This window comes from Canis lupus, chromosome 20 (assembly GCF_003254725.2).
Source record: "Canis lupus dingo isolate Sandy chromosome 20, ASM325472v2, whole genome shotgun sequence".
Classification (NCBI taxonomy): domain Eukaryota; kingdom Metazoa; phylum Chordata; class Mammalia; order Carnivora; family Canidae; genus Canis; species Canis lupus.
Window position 1 is genome coordinate 42,009,482 of NC_064262.1, and position 16,406 is coordinate 42,025,887.

Sequence of the window (16,406 nt, forward strand, 5' to 3'; positions counted from 1 at the left end):
CAGGCTCTCTGCTCACTGGGGAGCCTGTTTCTCCCTCTCCCTTTGCTCCTCCCCCTGTTTGTGCTTTATCTTTCACTACTCTCTCTCAAATAAATAAAATATTTTTTAAAAAGGGGAGATAAATGTGGATAATTAAACTTATACGAAGGAAGAAAATTATAACAAAGGACTGAGAGCTTTACACATTTAAATATGAAATTATAATTTGTAAACTGCATCTGAGAGCAAACTTCATTTGTTCAGTTAATGTTTTTTTAGTAGGCTCCGTGCACAGCGTGGAGCCCAGCATGGGGGCTCAAACCCACAACCCTGACATCAAGACCTGAGTTGAGATCAGGAGTTGGACGCTCAACTGACTGAGCCACTCAGGCGCCCCTGTTCATTTATTTTTAACAACAAAAATACACTTATTTTTCAATAAGGAAACTCATTTAGAAACTATTTTTATTTTAAAAATAGGCCTCCATTCAGCTGTAGATATTTTTCCCCAAACTGCAGTGAGATTTATTTTGATTTGGGAAGAAAATACCATTTGATGGCATGAAATGCAAAATTTAAAACTTTTTTTTTTTAAACATCCCAGTACAGAATTTTTAAGACTATTAGTGGAAAGTAGATGAATATTAAGTGCACTGTACTAATTACTGACCAGCTACTGGTGTTCTGTTTCTTCCCTAGTTCTTTCAAGGAGAAGTTAAATTGAATCATCAGCAGAATGATCTTTATACTTTATAAGCAAAATGAGAGCTTTTGTTTACATAGCTTTTAGATTTTGCTTTTCCTAGTTTTATTCTGAAACTCAATTTTACCCCAAACCGTAATTACCATATTAGCATTGTAATGCAGTCTTGTATGCAGTTCAACAAAGCAAGTGGTATGCCAGCAGGCTCTTTTCACCTAGAGTTTAGGAAGAACAGAATTGGTCACAGCTGTTTAAAAACAAATCTCCGGGCACCTGGCTGACTCAGTTGGTGGAGCATGCAACTCTTAATCTCAGGGTGGTGAACTCAGGCCCCATGTTAGGAGTGGAGCCTACTTAGAAAAAAAAATTAAAAACAAATTTTATATTGTTTGCCAATGTGTAGTTTCTAAGTTCTGACAATCAAATATATGGGTACATATCTACATACCTCATCTTAATTTTCAAAGGTAGACAAAAGGTATTCTTCATAGCCTAGCTTTGCCTGGCTGAAGCTGAAGACTTTGTAACTTCATAGCCAGACTCATGTTGCAAGTGATTTTCAATTTGTCTTGAAAGAAGGCCCACTGAGTATTCATTCTGCTGGTCTTTAAAGCCAGCAAGTCTGGGCCAGCCATTGTGATTGTGTATTCAGCCTTCTTATTCAAGTTAAGAAACACTGATCCTTTACTGTTCTTCATATCCACCACCCTGGTGGCCTTTTTACCCCCGGGCCATCCTTCACCTTGAAGGCAAAATATTACTAATTACTTCACAAACTTTTCCCATTCCTCTTCAGACTACAGCTCTGGCTGGAGCAGCCTCAATTTGATGAATTCTAAAAGAACTGGCAGCTTCAGGGAAACCCATCTTGTAGATGTGACAACCACGCTTGCCCCAATACTAAATTATGCTGCAGAGCCTCATGGATTCTTGGTTTATACACTAAATTATGACCCATTAATTTCATTTATTTGCATAAATTGTCCCTTGTTTGGCCAGTGTGAGACCTTTTCAATTCCCCTTCTGTGTGATTTTAACATGTCGCCATTACTTTTTTAACCTGGTACAATATGCTATTTCAGGTTTCTCTTGTACTTTCCCTTTACCCAGCCCTGGAATTGGCCATTTGTCTAAGAAGCTCTGGTTCTCTTGTAATGGGAAATGATGTTTAGAAACCAAGATCTGGGCTTTAGATGAAGTCCTTGCTACTGGGGCATTGCTTGTTGGAGCTGTCAGCAGACTGTAAACATATCCATATTTATATACTTATATGTATATAAATATATACACGTTAAAAATACACATATTTATAAATACATGCATATACATAGGAATATATTTACATATATACACATATATGTGTGTTTCTAGATGAGTAAATGTGTGAATACATAATGTACTTGGCCTGTCATTTCCTTGTCTTTCCTTCTTTTAGTCTGAGACCACACCCTCTTTTGAATCATTTGAATTTCCCTGTGACTCTCACTGATGGTTCTTATTATGCCTGTCCCTTGAAAGGTGGTATTTCTTGGAGCGCCTGAGATTTCTTTTGTCCTTCATGTTAAATAGGTCACGTTGTCTCCTCTTTGCCGTTTTAAATTTAGGCTCCTGTCATTTCTTGCTAGGACTTTGCAACAACCTCCTGTTTGTCCACGTTGCTCCCATTCTTTCCCCCTTCATGTTATCCTTTATTACACTTTGGTGTTCTCTTTTTAAAAACACATGTGATCAACAGGAACCTCTAGTAGCATCACAGAGATTTCCATTAATTTAAGAATAGAGACTTTAGGGTATGGCATGGGAAGTACTTCTGTGTTTATGTAACTTTCTTGCCCAGCAGTGTTTCTTACACATTTAGTGCATGAGTCACATCAGCCTATTCATACATACGCGCTCTTACATGTCCTTGTACATGATGTTCACTTTGGTTGGAATGTCGTCTCTTTTTCTTTCCTTTTAAAATCGTCCTTTATCTGGAGTTGCAGTTGCAGTTTATCCTTTGTGATGCTTGTCCTTTTCTGTATTTCTATACAGTGATAGAACTCTTAACAGATTACTAAAATTAGTTGCTTAGATGCTTATTTCCCATCACATGACATCTTCCAGAGCAAGGACCATTTCTTGATTTTTATATAGTAAGGGTTACTTTTATTATGGTATCTTTTAAATAGTGGTTATAATAATACCTCTTAATAATAGTGAATGACTAGTATGTGCCCCCTACAACCAGTAGCCAGAGTGACCTTTTGGAACTGCAGATCTGTTCATGTCACTGTCCTTTTTAAAACTTTTATTTATTTATTTATTTATTCTTTTTAAAACTTTTAAATGGGAACGCCTGTGTGGCTCAGTGGTTGAGCATCTGCCTTCAGCCCAGGGCGTGATCCTGGAGTCCCAGGATTGAGTCCCGCATGGGGCTCCTTGCAGGGAGCCTGCTTCTCCCTCTGCCTGTGTCTCTGTCTCTATTTTTCTGTCTTTCATGAATAAATAAGTACAATCTTTAAATAAATAAATAAAACTTCTAAATGGTTCCTCATTACACTGTTAGAGTGAAATCTGTTTTTCTTCATGAGGCTTGCATACCGTGGCATAGTCTGGTCCTTAATCCTTTATGCCATGTCACCTCAAGCCATTCTGGTTCACCAATGGGTCTGTGCTACTAAGGTCCATACACACACAAACACACTTTCACTCATTCCTGAAAACACTGTCTTGTTTAGATGTCTCTTCTTGTTTAAGTTTCATCCTTTCCCTGGGAAAGCCATTCTCATTCCTCTGAGACAGTACTCAGCCCTATCTATATGCCTTATAACATCCTTTCCAGCCATAGCCCATAACATTTCATGCTTGTACAGTGTGAGAGCAGGGAGTACTTCTGTCTTGGTCACTCAGGTCTCCCCAGGGTACCATGAGGGCCTGGTATGGCCTTTGGCACTTCATAAATCTTTGAATGAAGACGTGAAGAATGTCCATCTTTTTCCACTGTATGATGCTGCTTATTGAATCTGTGGTGTGTATATTTTATTTGGTAAATTATCAGAAAATATTTCAGTGTCATATAATCTTTACAACTCTGTGAAGTAAGTGGTGGTGTTTTTATCCCCTGTAAAATGTAAAGAACCAGGCCTATGAGCTTGTGACTTAGCTTTTAAGTGACAGAGCTGAAAATCGATTCAAATCTTTTGATTTAAATCCCCTATTCTCTTCATTCCTTTTTCTGTTCCAGTTAATAGTGATTTCTATATCCTTGCTATTTTGCCTTGTTCATATATAATTATGTACCTTTGGTGAATACTTCAGAGTTCTCTTAATTTCCTTCTGATTTAGAAACTGTAATAAGTCCAAATTCATTCTGAAATCATAGGAGCTACCATTTTAATGTGTTCAAGTATCTTTTTTCCCTTAATGATGAAGAGATTTTCAACCTGTGATCTCTGATTGAACTTAAGGGGATTTTCAGAACCCCTGAAATCATATGCAAAACTGGGATTTTTGTGGGGCAAATGTCCATAAATATGAGCCACTTCTCAAGGATGTGTATATGTGTGAGTTAGGAAAGGAATGAACTGTGGTCCAGATAGTATTATCTAGATGATTTGGACCCCAAGAGGGTTCCTGCTATTGTTTGTGTTGTCTTCAGTATCTTTCATTGATGTTTTTATAGTGTTCAGAGTACAGGTCTTTGACTTCCTTGGTTAGTAAGTTTATTCCTGGATATTTTATTATCTTTGGTGCAATTATAAATGAAATTGCTTTCTTAATTTCTCTTTCTGTTGTTTCATTATTAGTATATAAAAAATGCCATGGATTTCTGTATGTTGATCTTGTATCCTGCAACCTTACTGAATTCATTTATCATTCTAGTAGTTTTTTGGTGGAGTCTTCAGGGTTTTCTATATATAGTACCATGTCATCTATAAATAGTGAAAGTTTTATTTCTTCTTTACCAATTTGGATGCCTTTTACTTATTCCTCTTGTCTGATTATTGTGACTAGGACTTCCAGTACTGTGTTAAATAATGACCCCCTGCAGCGCTGGGTTGATCAGTGCAACATATAACTTCAGTACAATCACCTGGGGGGCTGTGGTGATTTTTAAGTTTTGATTAGAAAAGTCATAGAAGTAGTTAAATTTGAAAGGTATAAGGAAAAAAAATCTTAGATTTGGAATTAATTTGCCTTGAAAACAGAACTCTGAAATTAAGAAACATTTAATCATCATGACCTTGATTATTCTTCAATGATTATTTACCAGCATGAAAACAATTACTTTTCTACACACATATTTACTATTGGGCTAGAGAGGCCTTGAAAGTAAGGACTTGTGTCTGCTGTCCTTACTTGTGCTTTAGTACTTAGTGTAAACCCAGCACATTTAGGTCTGTGTTGAATAAAACTGAGCATTGCTAAGATTCTTTGAATTAAAGTCGAGCTGGGTAAGACTGGAGAAGAAGGAAGGGCTGGGGGACATGTTTAAAGTGAACAACAGTGAACTAGGGTTTTTTTTTGTTTGTTTGTTTTGTTTTTTTAAGGTATTGACACTTGCTGAAGAGCAAGCAACATTTAGAAGTTGCCCTGAGAGTCGTTGGTTCCTTAGGCCTCTGCCTGAGACTTCATGACCCTCAGGTGGTCATCTTTCCTATGAATATAGCCATAATGCCCCAAACGTCTTTTGGTACTTTGTTGAGGGCTTCTTCTGAGGCATATTATCTTTTTCTCTTCTTTTCATTTTAATTTTTAAATAGGCCATTCCAGTACATGATACAAAGTTCAAAAGGCATACAGTGAAATGTTTTGCTCCTACCTTTGCCCCCTGTCCTGTTTCCTGAAGGCAGTCAGCACAATCAACTTCTTGTGTACCCTTCCAGGGATAATTTGTGTATATTATGTGCATGTATCTTCTTTTTTATAAAGCTGGTAGCACTATTTAGCTCCTTGGGGTTTTTTTTTGTTTTTGTTTTTTTTAAGATTTTATTTATTCATGAGAGAATAAGGCAGAGAGAGAGGCAGAGACATAGGCAGAGGGAGAAGCAGACTCCAGGCAGGAAGCCCCATGTGGGACTCGATCCTAGGGCTCCAGGATCACGCCCTAGGCCAAAGGCAGGTGCTAAACCACTATGCCACCTAGGCGTCCCAAGTTGATTCCTTTCTTTAGCTTAGCATGGACTTTTTATAGAAGTCACTTCAAACAACATATACCTGTTGGATAAATTACTAAAAGTAGAATATCTGAGTCCTGTGTTATCTGTAATTTTAATAGGTCTTGCCAAATTGATCTTTACAGTTATATCAATTTAACACTCATCAGCAAAGTATATGCATAAGGGTGTCTATTTCATACACCTTGGCCAACACAATTATTGTCTGACTTTATCTTGGTTGAACTGATAGGCAAAAATAGAATGTTATTGTAGTTTTAATTTGCATGTCTCTTATGCATGAAGTATTGAGCATTTTTACATTTGTATTTTCTATTTTGAGAACTATGACCATATGTGTTGCCCATTTGTCTGAGTGGCTGAAAACTGAAATTCAATTTTATTACCTCCCATTTTGTGGGGACCCAGTTGTCTGAAATTAGAAGAGTATCTTCAGGGGCTTAAAAGAATAAATAAAATTATTCTACTCCCCTTTTTCCTCACTCTCTTCCTCTGCCCCTCTTATGTGTGTGATTTTATGAACTCTCCAGACATTTATGCTCTCCTTAAATTTTCTTTGTAGTCAGATCTTAAGACTTCTGTGACCTAATGGAGATCCCTCTATTCCCACTATTTGTAATACAGTTTGTGAGGTAAAAACCACACTCTTGTGCTGTGCCAGGACATGCTGATAGGAGTTAACAATTCTTCCTTCTGTTAAAGGGAGCTAATAGGACCATTACCATTGAAGGTATTTCACAGAATTTGTGCTGAGGGAAGAGGAACTAGGGTACATAGCAGTATTTGTCCAGTAATTTTTTTTTCTTTGATTGGGCCTTGGGGTAGTGTAGGGCCATAGATATTGAGGTTATATGTTCATTTTTTATTTTGCTGTTAATTAAGAAAATGGATTTTTAATTTATTTTCTATTCATTCACTCATTTATTCATTCATTCCTTTATTTATGAGAGCTCACATGAGCCAGGGGGAGGGGCGGAGAGAGGAGGAGAGAGACAATACCAACCAGACTGCTGGCTAAGTGCAGAGCCCAATGCAGGGCTCAATTCCATGACTCTAAGATTTTGACCTGAGCCAAAACCAAGAATCAGATGCTCAATGGACTTGGTCACCCAGGTGCCTCGATTTTTAATCTTTGAACTAGTGTATAGAACCTGTGGATCAGGTTCCATCACTGGTCATATCTTACCCAAAGTTGTTGTGTGTTTCTGAGTTCTTACCTCTTTTTCTAAGTTTTCAGCATTCAGTAAATCCAGATAAGTATTCGGTATGTTTGCTTTTGATACTAAAACTTCACAAATGCCTTAAAATCCTGGGATATGATGGGGTTTTTTGAAATCATTTTCAAATACATTCAGTTACCTTGGAAAAACTTCTCACAGTTAATTAAATACATAAAACTACATTCATTTATATATATACAAGCAGATACACAAATATATGGTGTTCTCAGTATCTTAATCTTCACGTTTTCAAAATTGCTTAGAGAAACAAAACATTATGACAAAAAAACGTTAATTTTCATCCAAACATCCCATCTCTGCTGACATTAGCATCTGTCTTTGTCTAAAGGGTTGTTGTCTGTCTTAGCTAAAGTCACGTTGTTATTAAAAATTGGGCAATGCAGTACAAATACAATGCAGACCTGTTACAAAATAAAAATGCATTGATTTTCAGAAAGAGTAATGAAAGGATTCTGAGAGACTAAGGAATAGTGCAAAAAAAAAAAAAAAAAGGAATAGTGCAGCATCATGGTATCAGTCCATTATTTGGGAAAAGTATACCAAAAAACATCAATGGTGGTCTTAACTTCTTGGGGAAGAATTAGTGATGTTTTCTCTAACTTACTGATTTGAAGATTACAAATAAATTTTAGTGAGTTGGTGAATTTGCACAATCTGTGAACAAGGATAAATGGAATCATATAATGCTTTTTGTGTTTGGTTTTTACTTAGCATAACATTTTTAGGATTCATCCATGTTGTGGCATTTATCAATACTTAATTCCATTTTATAGGTGAATAATATTCCGTTGTATTGATATTTTTGTTATCCATTTATCAGCTATGGACCTTTGTGTTGTTTCTACTTTTTGCCTGTTAGGAATACAGTTAATACATAATATTTATGTACAACACTGGTTTATTTTGTGAATATTTATGTGAACACTGGTTTTCATTTCTCTTGGGTATATACCTAGAAGTGGAGAGTTTGAGTCATGGTAACTCTATATTTAACTTTTAAGGAATTGCCAGTCACTTTTCCATGATAGCTGTACCGTTTCACATTCCTACCAGCAATGCATAAAGTTTTCAATTTTTCTACATTCTATTTCACTTTGCATAATATCCTCAGCGTTCATCCATGTTGTCATAAATGGCAAGGTATCTTTTTTTTCTCATGACTGAATAATATTGTATCATGTAATTGTACACTATATCTTCTCTATTCAACTATTGACAGACACTTAGGTTGTTTCCATATCTTGGCTAGTGTGAGTGATGCGGCTGTAAATATGGGAGTGCAGCTCTTTCAGAGATCCTGCTTTCATTCTCTTTGGATATATGCTCAGAACAGGATGGCTGGCAAGTGTTCATTAAAAAGTAGGAAAATACTGTATGAATCAAGTATAAAGACCTTCCACCTTTAAATTTTATTTTCTTTCAAGTCATCCTATTTTTCTGTATGTACTTTCTCTCTTGGCAATCTCCTAAGTACCACAATCAATATAAGTTATCTCTTAAGATTTTCCCAAAATGTGGATCTCTTTCCTTAGCCTCTTTCCTAAATTTCTGATCTGTATTTTCAGCTGTTGACACTTTGCCTTTCAGACGCAAGTACATAATCTTCTCTTGCAAGCTGATTCATCATTCTCTGTTGTACGTTTTTATTAATAGCATCATCATTTTCTCAGTAACCCATATCCATATCCATCTCTCTTTATTAAATAAAAAAAAATGATCAGGGTGCCTGTGTGACTCAGTCAGTTGGGCGTGGGACTCTTGATTTTGCCTTGGATTATGGTCTCCTGGTGGTGGGATTGAGCCCCCTTGTGGGGTACAGAGTCTGCCTATCCCTCTCCCCCTCTTCCCCTCCCCTCTGCTCAGGTGAGTGAGCACGTGCACATGTTCTCACATTCTCTCAAAATCTTTAAAAAATTGCAATTTCTAATTATAGCAGTCATTCTAAAAATGCAGTTTCTAAGTAAAATTTTCTGTTAGGGACTGTATTGTTGGAAGAGAACTTTTTATAAAATTATGATGAATTTGAATGACATCTTTAGGTCTTTTGCAAGTGTTATTTTAAGTAGCCACTACTTCCTGGTTATTTGTGCAAAAGTAGAGCTTGGATAATTGAATGCCTAGTTGTTGAATTTATATATAATATGTATTAATATGTCTGTGTCATATTCTATATGCTAAATAATTCATTTACATTAACTTTCCAGTGTTTTACTATCAGGAATTTTTTTTAAAGTTCTAGTATGGTACTATTTGCACTGTAGATAATTTATGAAATGTGTGACACAGAACTGAGAATCGTGAATTTTAGACCCCCCAAGGTCTTGAGTTTCAACATTCTCTTCTGGGAAATAAAATTTTGAGACCTATAGATCTGAAAAATGCCTTTATTTTATTCTTGCATGTTTGGGAGATCATGTAACTATCATTTGGGAATAAAGCTTTCTTTAAAATGTTTAAGACATATCATTTTCTACTTACAATGTTGCTATCTATTGAAGTCTGATGCCATTTCAGTTCCTTTGTAGGTGCCTTGATAACCATCTGGTGACTCATATCTTTAAGTTTTCTTTTTTTTTTTTTTTTTTTAAAGATTTTATTTATTTAATCATGAGAGACACAGAGAGAGGCAGAGATACAGGCAGAGGGAGAGGCAGGCTCCATGCAGGGAGCCTCACGTGGGACTTGATCCTGGGTCTCCAGGATCACATCCTGGGCTGAAAGTGGCGCTAAACTGCTGAGCTACCCGGGCTGCCCCGTATCTTTAAGTTCTAAAAAATTTTCTTTTTTTTCTTTTTCTTTTTTCCCCTTTTTTCTTTTTTTTTTTTTACTACTTCCCTCAGTTTTCTTTCTCCTTGCTTTCTGGTATACCTATAAGATGTAAGTTATCTATATAGCACTTACCCTCTAATTTTATTTTTTGATTTCCCATTTTCTTTCTTGACTTTGGTTCTGCTTTCTGGGTGACATTCAACTCTTTTATTCTTATGTTTTCTTTTCTTTTTAAAGAGCATCTTATTTCATAGGTACAGTATTTTTTTTTCTTTGTGAATCATCAAATGAAAGAACATGAAAGAGAATGGAGTAGAAAGAAATTTAAGTATACATGTACATTCATACTGATTTCTTAGAAAGAAAAGATAATACAGATGAGTTTATACCTTTTTTTGTTCTTCCACTGTCACTTTCGAGGACTTCAGGATGGAGTTGGAATAAACACATGTGTTCAGTATACCATGTTTTTATTCTTTGCCTCTTTTTTTCTATATACAACTCCTAGTCATTTTTCAGTATAATTCAAATACTTATTTCCTTCAGGATGCTTTTTCCAGTCCTCTCTCTTAAGGCCAGTTTTAGTATAAGATAGTGTACATTTACTTTCTCTTCCTTGAATGGTCAGGAGGTAGCAGTTGTGGTTAAGTGTATGCTTTGGACAGAGACAAATCTAGGCCTAGATCCTGGGTCTAATATATAGCTCACTGTGGCACCATATGACCCTAGTATATTTAGCCTCTCTAAACCTGTTTTCTATGTGATGTAGATACAGCAAAGGTACTTCTTATAGCAGTGTAAGAATATATGAGAATGCAGTTAAAGGACATGGCACATAATAAGAATTGTCAGCCACGATTGTTAGCCTGTGAATCTCTTGGTGACTGGTACTGTGTATCTTCAGTACCCTTTAAACATAGGAGACCTTTGATATGTGCTTTTTATACCTGGTTTCTACCTGAATACTTGTTATATAAATGAGCAAACCAGATTTCCACATATAGCTATCAAAGAACTCATGCTTTGTGTCTACAAATTAAAAACAACACGCATATTTATGTACTTTTATAAAGGGATGTTGGATGCGGTGTTTGTGCATGAGCTTATCAGTGATTCAGTGATTATCAAACAATTTCTGAAGATTGATTCTGAGCCTTTGACTGAAGAGTAATGATTAATTGACCCAAGCATAGGCTGTTCTAAGCATTGATAAGAGTTCAAAATGTTGCAGATGCATGCTTATTAATCTGACCCTGGAAATACAACCCCGCAAATATGTTTGTGGCTATACGTGAGGCCTATAAACAGCATTCTTACCAGCGATGAAAGAGAGTGAAGGTATAAATTTAGTGATTTTTTTTTTAAATGAGCTTGTGCAATACTTGAAGTTATTTAGCACTGTGTGGTTTTGATTTCTGCAAATTATGAGTAGAATTTCACTTATTGGTCCATGCCACAGTGATTGGGTATTGCCTGTGTGCCAGACATTTTCTTGGTGCTAGAGATACAGCAAAGAGTAAGACAGTCTTGGCCCTTATGAATTATAGCTTTGAGTGCATGTGAATGTGTGTTACTTAGGATCAGCACCTAGACACCAAAGAAGTAAAAACAGGGTGTTAGGTAAAAAAATATTAGGTGGAGTGACCTAGGGTCAGACTCTTTTAGGCCCCTCTGAGGGTAAGGATAGTCCCCAAACCCAGGCCTCCTGACTCACAGTTTTAGAGTTCTTTCATAACATACCAGTCTCTTGAGTAAAATTTTTAGCAGACTAAAGTGATTTTACATGGAGGGTAAATATAAATGAAGCCGATTCAGATAAACATTTTTCTGTAATGGTCTGGAGATATGACAGTATTCCAGAGTTCCATATCATGTAAGTTAACCTTATTGCTATTTATTCACAGGATAGAATGATTTTAAGAAATATTATAGTAATCTTCACATGACTGTTTCCTTCTCAGTTTGCGTTATTGTAGAACTTTGGAGAAATTCAGGACCTCAAAGTAGATTATCTGAGTTTCCAGTTTAAAATTTTTTTTTAAAGATTTTATTTATTCATGTGAGACAGAGCGAGAGAGAGGCAGAGACATAAGCAGAGAGAGAAGCAGGCTCCAGGCAGGGAGTCCAATGTGGGACTCAATCCCGGGATTCCAGGATCATGCCCTGGGCCAAAGGCAGGCACTCAACCACTGAGCCACCCAGGCATCCCTCCAGTTTAAATTTTATAAACAGCTTTAACTGTATGAAGAGGAGGATCAAGTTAGTAGCTCCCAAGCGCTTGGGTGCATGTTGATGGAACTTGTTCCCCATAGTGTTAGACACAGTAAAAGTCAATAACTCTTGGTCACAAGTCAGTAATAATCATCCATTTTATTTATTTTTTATTTTTTTGTTTTTTTAAAGATTTTATTTATTCATGACAGAGAGAGAGAGGCAGAGGGAGAAGCAGACTCCGTGCAGGGAGCCCGATGTGGGACTCGATCCCGAGTCTCCAGGATCATGCCCCGGGCCGAAGGCTGCACTAAAACCGCTGGGCCACTGGGGCTGCCCAGTCATCCATTTTATGAACATCAGAATACATTTTCTACTCAGCACTTGCTCTAAACTTTATTTTTAGAGGGGGCAGTGGGGGAAGGGAAGAAGAGGGAAAGAGAGAATCTCAAGTAGCCTCCACAATCCCATGACCCTGAGATCATGACCTGAGCCGAAATCAAGACTTGGATGCCTGATTGAGCCATCCAGGAGCCCCCAGTTGCTCTAAACTTTTGAATGGAGTTAAGAATATATTTTTGAGAAACATTTCAGCTGGTACATTAGTTGCCACCATAGAATGGGTCCCAGCTTGAGATCTGTGTAATAAATTATTGTAATAAACACTTGTAATGAACTTAGACCAAAGAAACTAGGTAAAAATTGTGTAATCGTTGACACAGACATGTCAACTGTGTATCTATATGTTCTAAGTACTCTTTATGAATGAACGTGTTACTTTTTGGAGTACCTAGATTTACAGTGCACCTAATGCAACAGCCATTTTGAAGCCTTTAAAAATTAATAGAATATTGTTTTTTTTGTTACAGTGTGGGTAGGTGCTGATAAGTGGCATTCTTACTTTTTCCCCAAGTTTGGTAACTTCTCTGGGGGGTGGACAGAGGAGTCAGAGCTAACTAAGAGTGTCAGCTTTTCCTTACTGTATTTATCCATGATTCAGTATGACCCACAGCTGAACAATGATAGCTGGACCACTTCAGACATCCCTCTAAGGAGCGCCCCCAGATGTCTTTGAGCTGAGGACAGGCATACACAATTCATTCTCATTCACCTCTGTAACAAGGAATGAGTGAAGGCTGCTAAGAGAAGCTGGTAGTTCAATGGTTCTCAACCTTCTGTAGGCATCAGAATCATCTGGAGAGCTTCAAAAAGAATTAGAGATGCCTGGGACTCATGCCCAGAATTTTAGAGTTTATTTGTCAGGGACAGTATTTCTATGAAAGTTTCCTGGAATGATCTAATTGTGCACCCAGAGTTGAGAATCACAGTTCTAATGGAAGTCCTACATAGGAAAGAGGGGTTAGGGGAGTAGAGGATGCCACCTACATTTATGCATAAGTTCCTTAAGTAGTACTTCTTCCCAAATAGTGCTGACTGTTCACCATATCCTGTGTCATCTTGTACAGAAGATAAAATTGTTGTGGAGTCATACTATCTGATAGCCTCATAACCTTGGACAGATTGCCAAGTTTTTTAAGTAGGTTTTCCCATTTGTAAAATGGAGATAATAGTACTTACCTCATAGAGGTGTTTTGAAACTCAGAAAAGGTAATGCTTTGAAATGCTTAATATGATACCTAGCACACAGGTGCACATCTAGTTACAATAATCATCTTTATTAGGTGATTTATAAGCATGCCTGGAGAGTTGAAGGATTTTTTTCTAAAAAACCTATATTCATATAGATTACCCCAGTATCTGGTTTGTATTTGTCATCTGTAATTGCAACTGAATATTAAATCTTGACCCTTCGTCAGTTGTATAGCATGTGGATTATTTCTTATTTTCCACAAATATGCTAGAGCCAACAATCATGTGGAAAGAGGAATTCTTTTATTTTCTTGGAGTACAATTGCTAAAAAAAAAAAAAAAAATGGAATTACCAAATCATACAGGTATGGTCTATATTATGAGATTACTCTAAAGGAGGAGTATCGTGATAGATACTGTTGAGGATGTGTGGATTTGCCATTTGCCCACTTACTAAAGTGACTGGATAAGTAAATGTTGAGTACTTGATGACTAGAACAGTGAGGAATTGTCAGGAAACAGAACATGTTCTAAGCCTTAGATTTTATACATGAGAAAAGGTAGTCAGGGTTTAAAAACATAGTTTACATTTGTCAAGAACAATTTTGGTATACTATTAGATGGCTGTTTCAAGAGCAATGATGATCTAATGCTTTTCTTTTTTTAAAATATGAAAGTAAATGTTACATTTGGTCATTAGCCAAGTTGGTTTTGCATTTATAGAAAAATATAAATAAGAGGCATTGTCTTTACACATAGTTTTTCTGAGATGTTTTTTATATAGCTGAGTAATTACTCACCCTTCTTCCCTTAAGTAGAGATGGCAAGTGAGAAGTTAGAATTGTTCTTATGAATACTCTCAGTAAAGAAACTATAGATGACTTCATTTTATAGGCAGAAAACATACAGAAGTGAAGATTATCAGGAAGTATATTTCTGCTAGAAATATAATGTCCCAGTTATTTATTCTATTTGGCTAATGAAATCATACAAGTCTTTTGATGTTTAAAAAACAAAACATGGGGATCCCTGGGTGGCGCAGCGGTTTGGCGCCTGCCTTTGGCCCAGGGCGCGATCCTGGAGTCCCGGGATCGAGTCCCACGTCAGGCTCCCAGCATGGAGCCTGCTTCTCCCTCCTCCTGTGTCTCTGCCTCTCTCTCTCTCTCTCTGTCTATCATAAATAAATAAATATTTTTTAAAAAAACGTAAATATACATGATAAAATGTGTGTGTGTGTGTAGCCTCTAGGCTACAAATTTTTACTTACTTTTAAGAAATCCATCTTTTTTTTTTTTTTTAAATCAGAATCTATTCTTATTTAAAGCTAGATATAAGTCAAATTTTGGAGAATAATTAAATACCAGCCCATTCCTATTCCTTTGTTGCCATGTGAAATTAAGCAGCTTCAACACAATCTCTGCTTCTACTCCACACCAATAACCCTTCTCTTGGTTTATTTTTCCAGGAGGTGTATCGAATTCCAAAGAAAAGTCAAACTGAAAAGGAGAACACAAGTAGGTATTCAGAGGTACTCTGTGTATATGGCTTTACAAATACTCTTTTGGAAATATGCAGAGGTAAATGATATGAACTTTAGCAGACAGTATGTAATTAGGTAAATGAAATATTTGGTGTAAAAGTTTGGAAACTTGCTTTTTTATACTTTCTTAGTGAATTTTTGCCAAAGGAGATGTCCCTTTATACTAACTGTGTTGTTGCTTTCCTTGAAGTCATGGCTTTTAGTAGCTTTTCTTCCATTTATTTGTTTCTCTAGAGCAAGCATTGTTAAACCTGTATTCCTAGATGTTTGTGTCTTTACCTGTAGATGTTTATATGCAAAATCCTTTATTTACATTATGGGGAAAATACAAAACTTTCATCAGATTCTCAGGAAGTCATTGATCCCTCACAAAGTTAAGAATCATTATTACAGGGGTACCTGACTGGGTAGATTGGTAGAACGTGTGACTCTTGATCTCAGGGCTGTGGATTTGAGCCCCACATTGGGTGTAGAGATTACTTAAAAATCTTGGAGGAAAAAAAGAAAAAGAAAAAGAATCATTATTACAGAAAAGATAACAGGGAGGCCATGGTAGTCTGGTTTCTGTTTTTTACCACTTAGTTATGTTTCCAATATCAATATGCTTCTTTAAAGATGGAAACAATAGGTCAATTATTGTGGCTATTGTCAATCTCTTGAGCCCTCCAGTATTGACCCAATATAAATAGAGGGAATGAGCCAGTGTGGTCATATTTTTGGCTTTTTTTTTTTTCCTTTTTATTTCTTTGTTTTGTTTTTGGTCTTTTTTCTGTATTTTTGACATGAGCTTTTCATAATCTTAAATCTTACTGGTTAAATAATCTTATAGGTTAAAGCCCTGTGAGGTATACTTTGCATCATTGTTGGGGTTTTATTTTTGTTTTGAATATTTTTAACTCTATTGGTTTAGTCTTTTCATAGCCAAACATCCATACAGTGCAGAGAATTTTTCCCATAAGAAAGAAGGCAGTGTTGAGTAGTGCAGGTTGGCAAAACCAGTGGCACCACTGTAAACTTGATGATCAGAGGCTAGCTTTTCTGGGTTCAGTGGGTTGAAAGCATTAGCCATCATGGGCAAAACTTAAATACCTATAAGGGTTTCCCCCCCGTGTTTTGCAAATACCTAGTCTGGTATGCCCTCTGAGAGATGCCTTCTGAAAATTGTTTATAATGGGTGACTGTAATCTTCTCAGGAAGCAGGAATCTTTTCAGGA

The 16,406-nt window shown here is 36.5% G+C and overlaps 1 protein-coding gene and 1 pseudogene across 10 annotated transcripts in view; one reads left to right on the forward strand and one right to left on the reverse strand.

Annotated features, from left to right (window-relative positions):
* The window catches only part of SETD2 (SET domain containing 2, histone lysine methyltransferase), a 125,261-nt gene that overhangs the window by 69,448 nt on the left and 39,407 nt on the right, over nt 1-16,406 (forward strand). For all 10 annotated transcript variants that reach the window (XR_007404257.1, XR_003140985.3, XR_007404259.1 and 7 more), the window contains one exon: nt 15,118-15,166. Coding sequence is in view for 3 of the 10 variants with exons in the window: in XM_049098041.1 (XP_048953998.1) it covers nt 15,118-15,166 (49 nt within the window). In the remaining 7 variants the exon portion in view is untranslated. The remainder of the gene's footprint in view (nt 1-15,117; nt 15,167-16,406) is intronic.
* On the reverse strand, nt 1,168-1,549 carry LOC112666854 (sterol carrier protein 2-like; annotated as a pseudogene).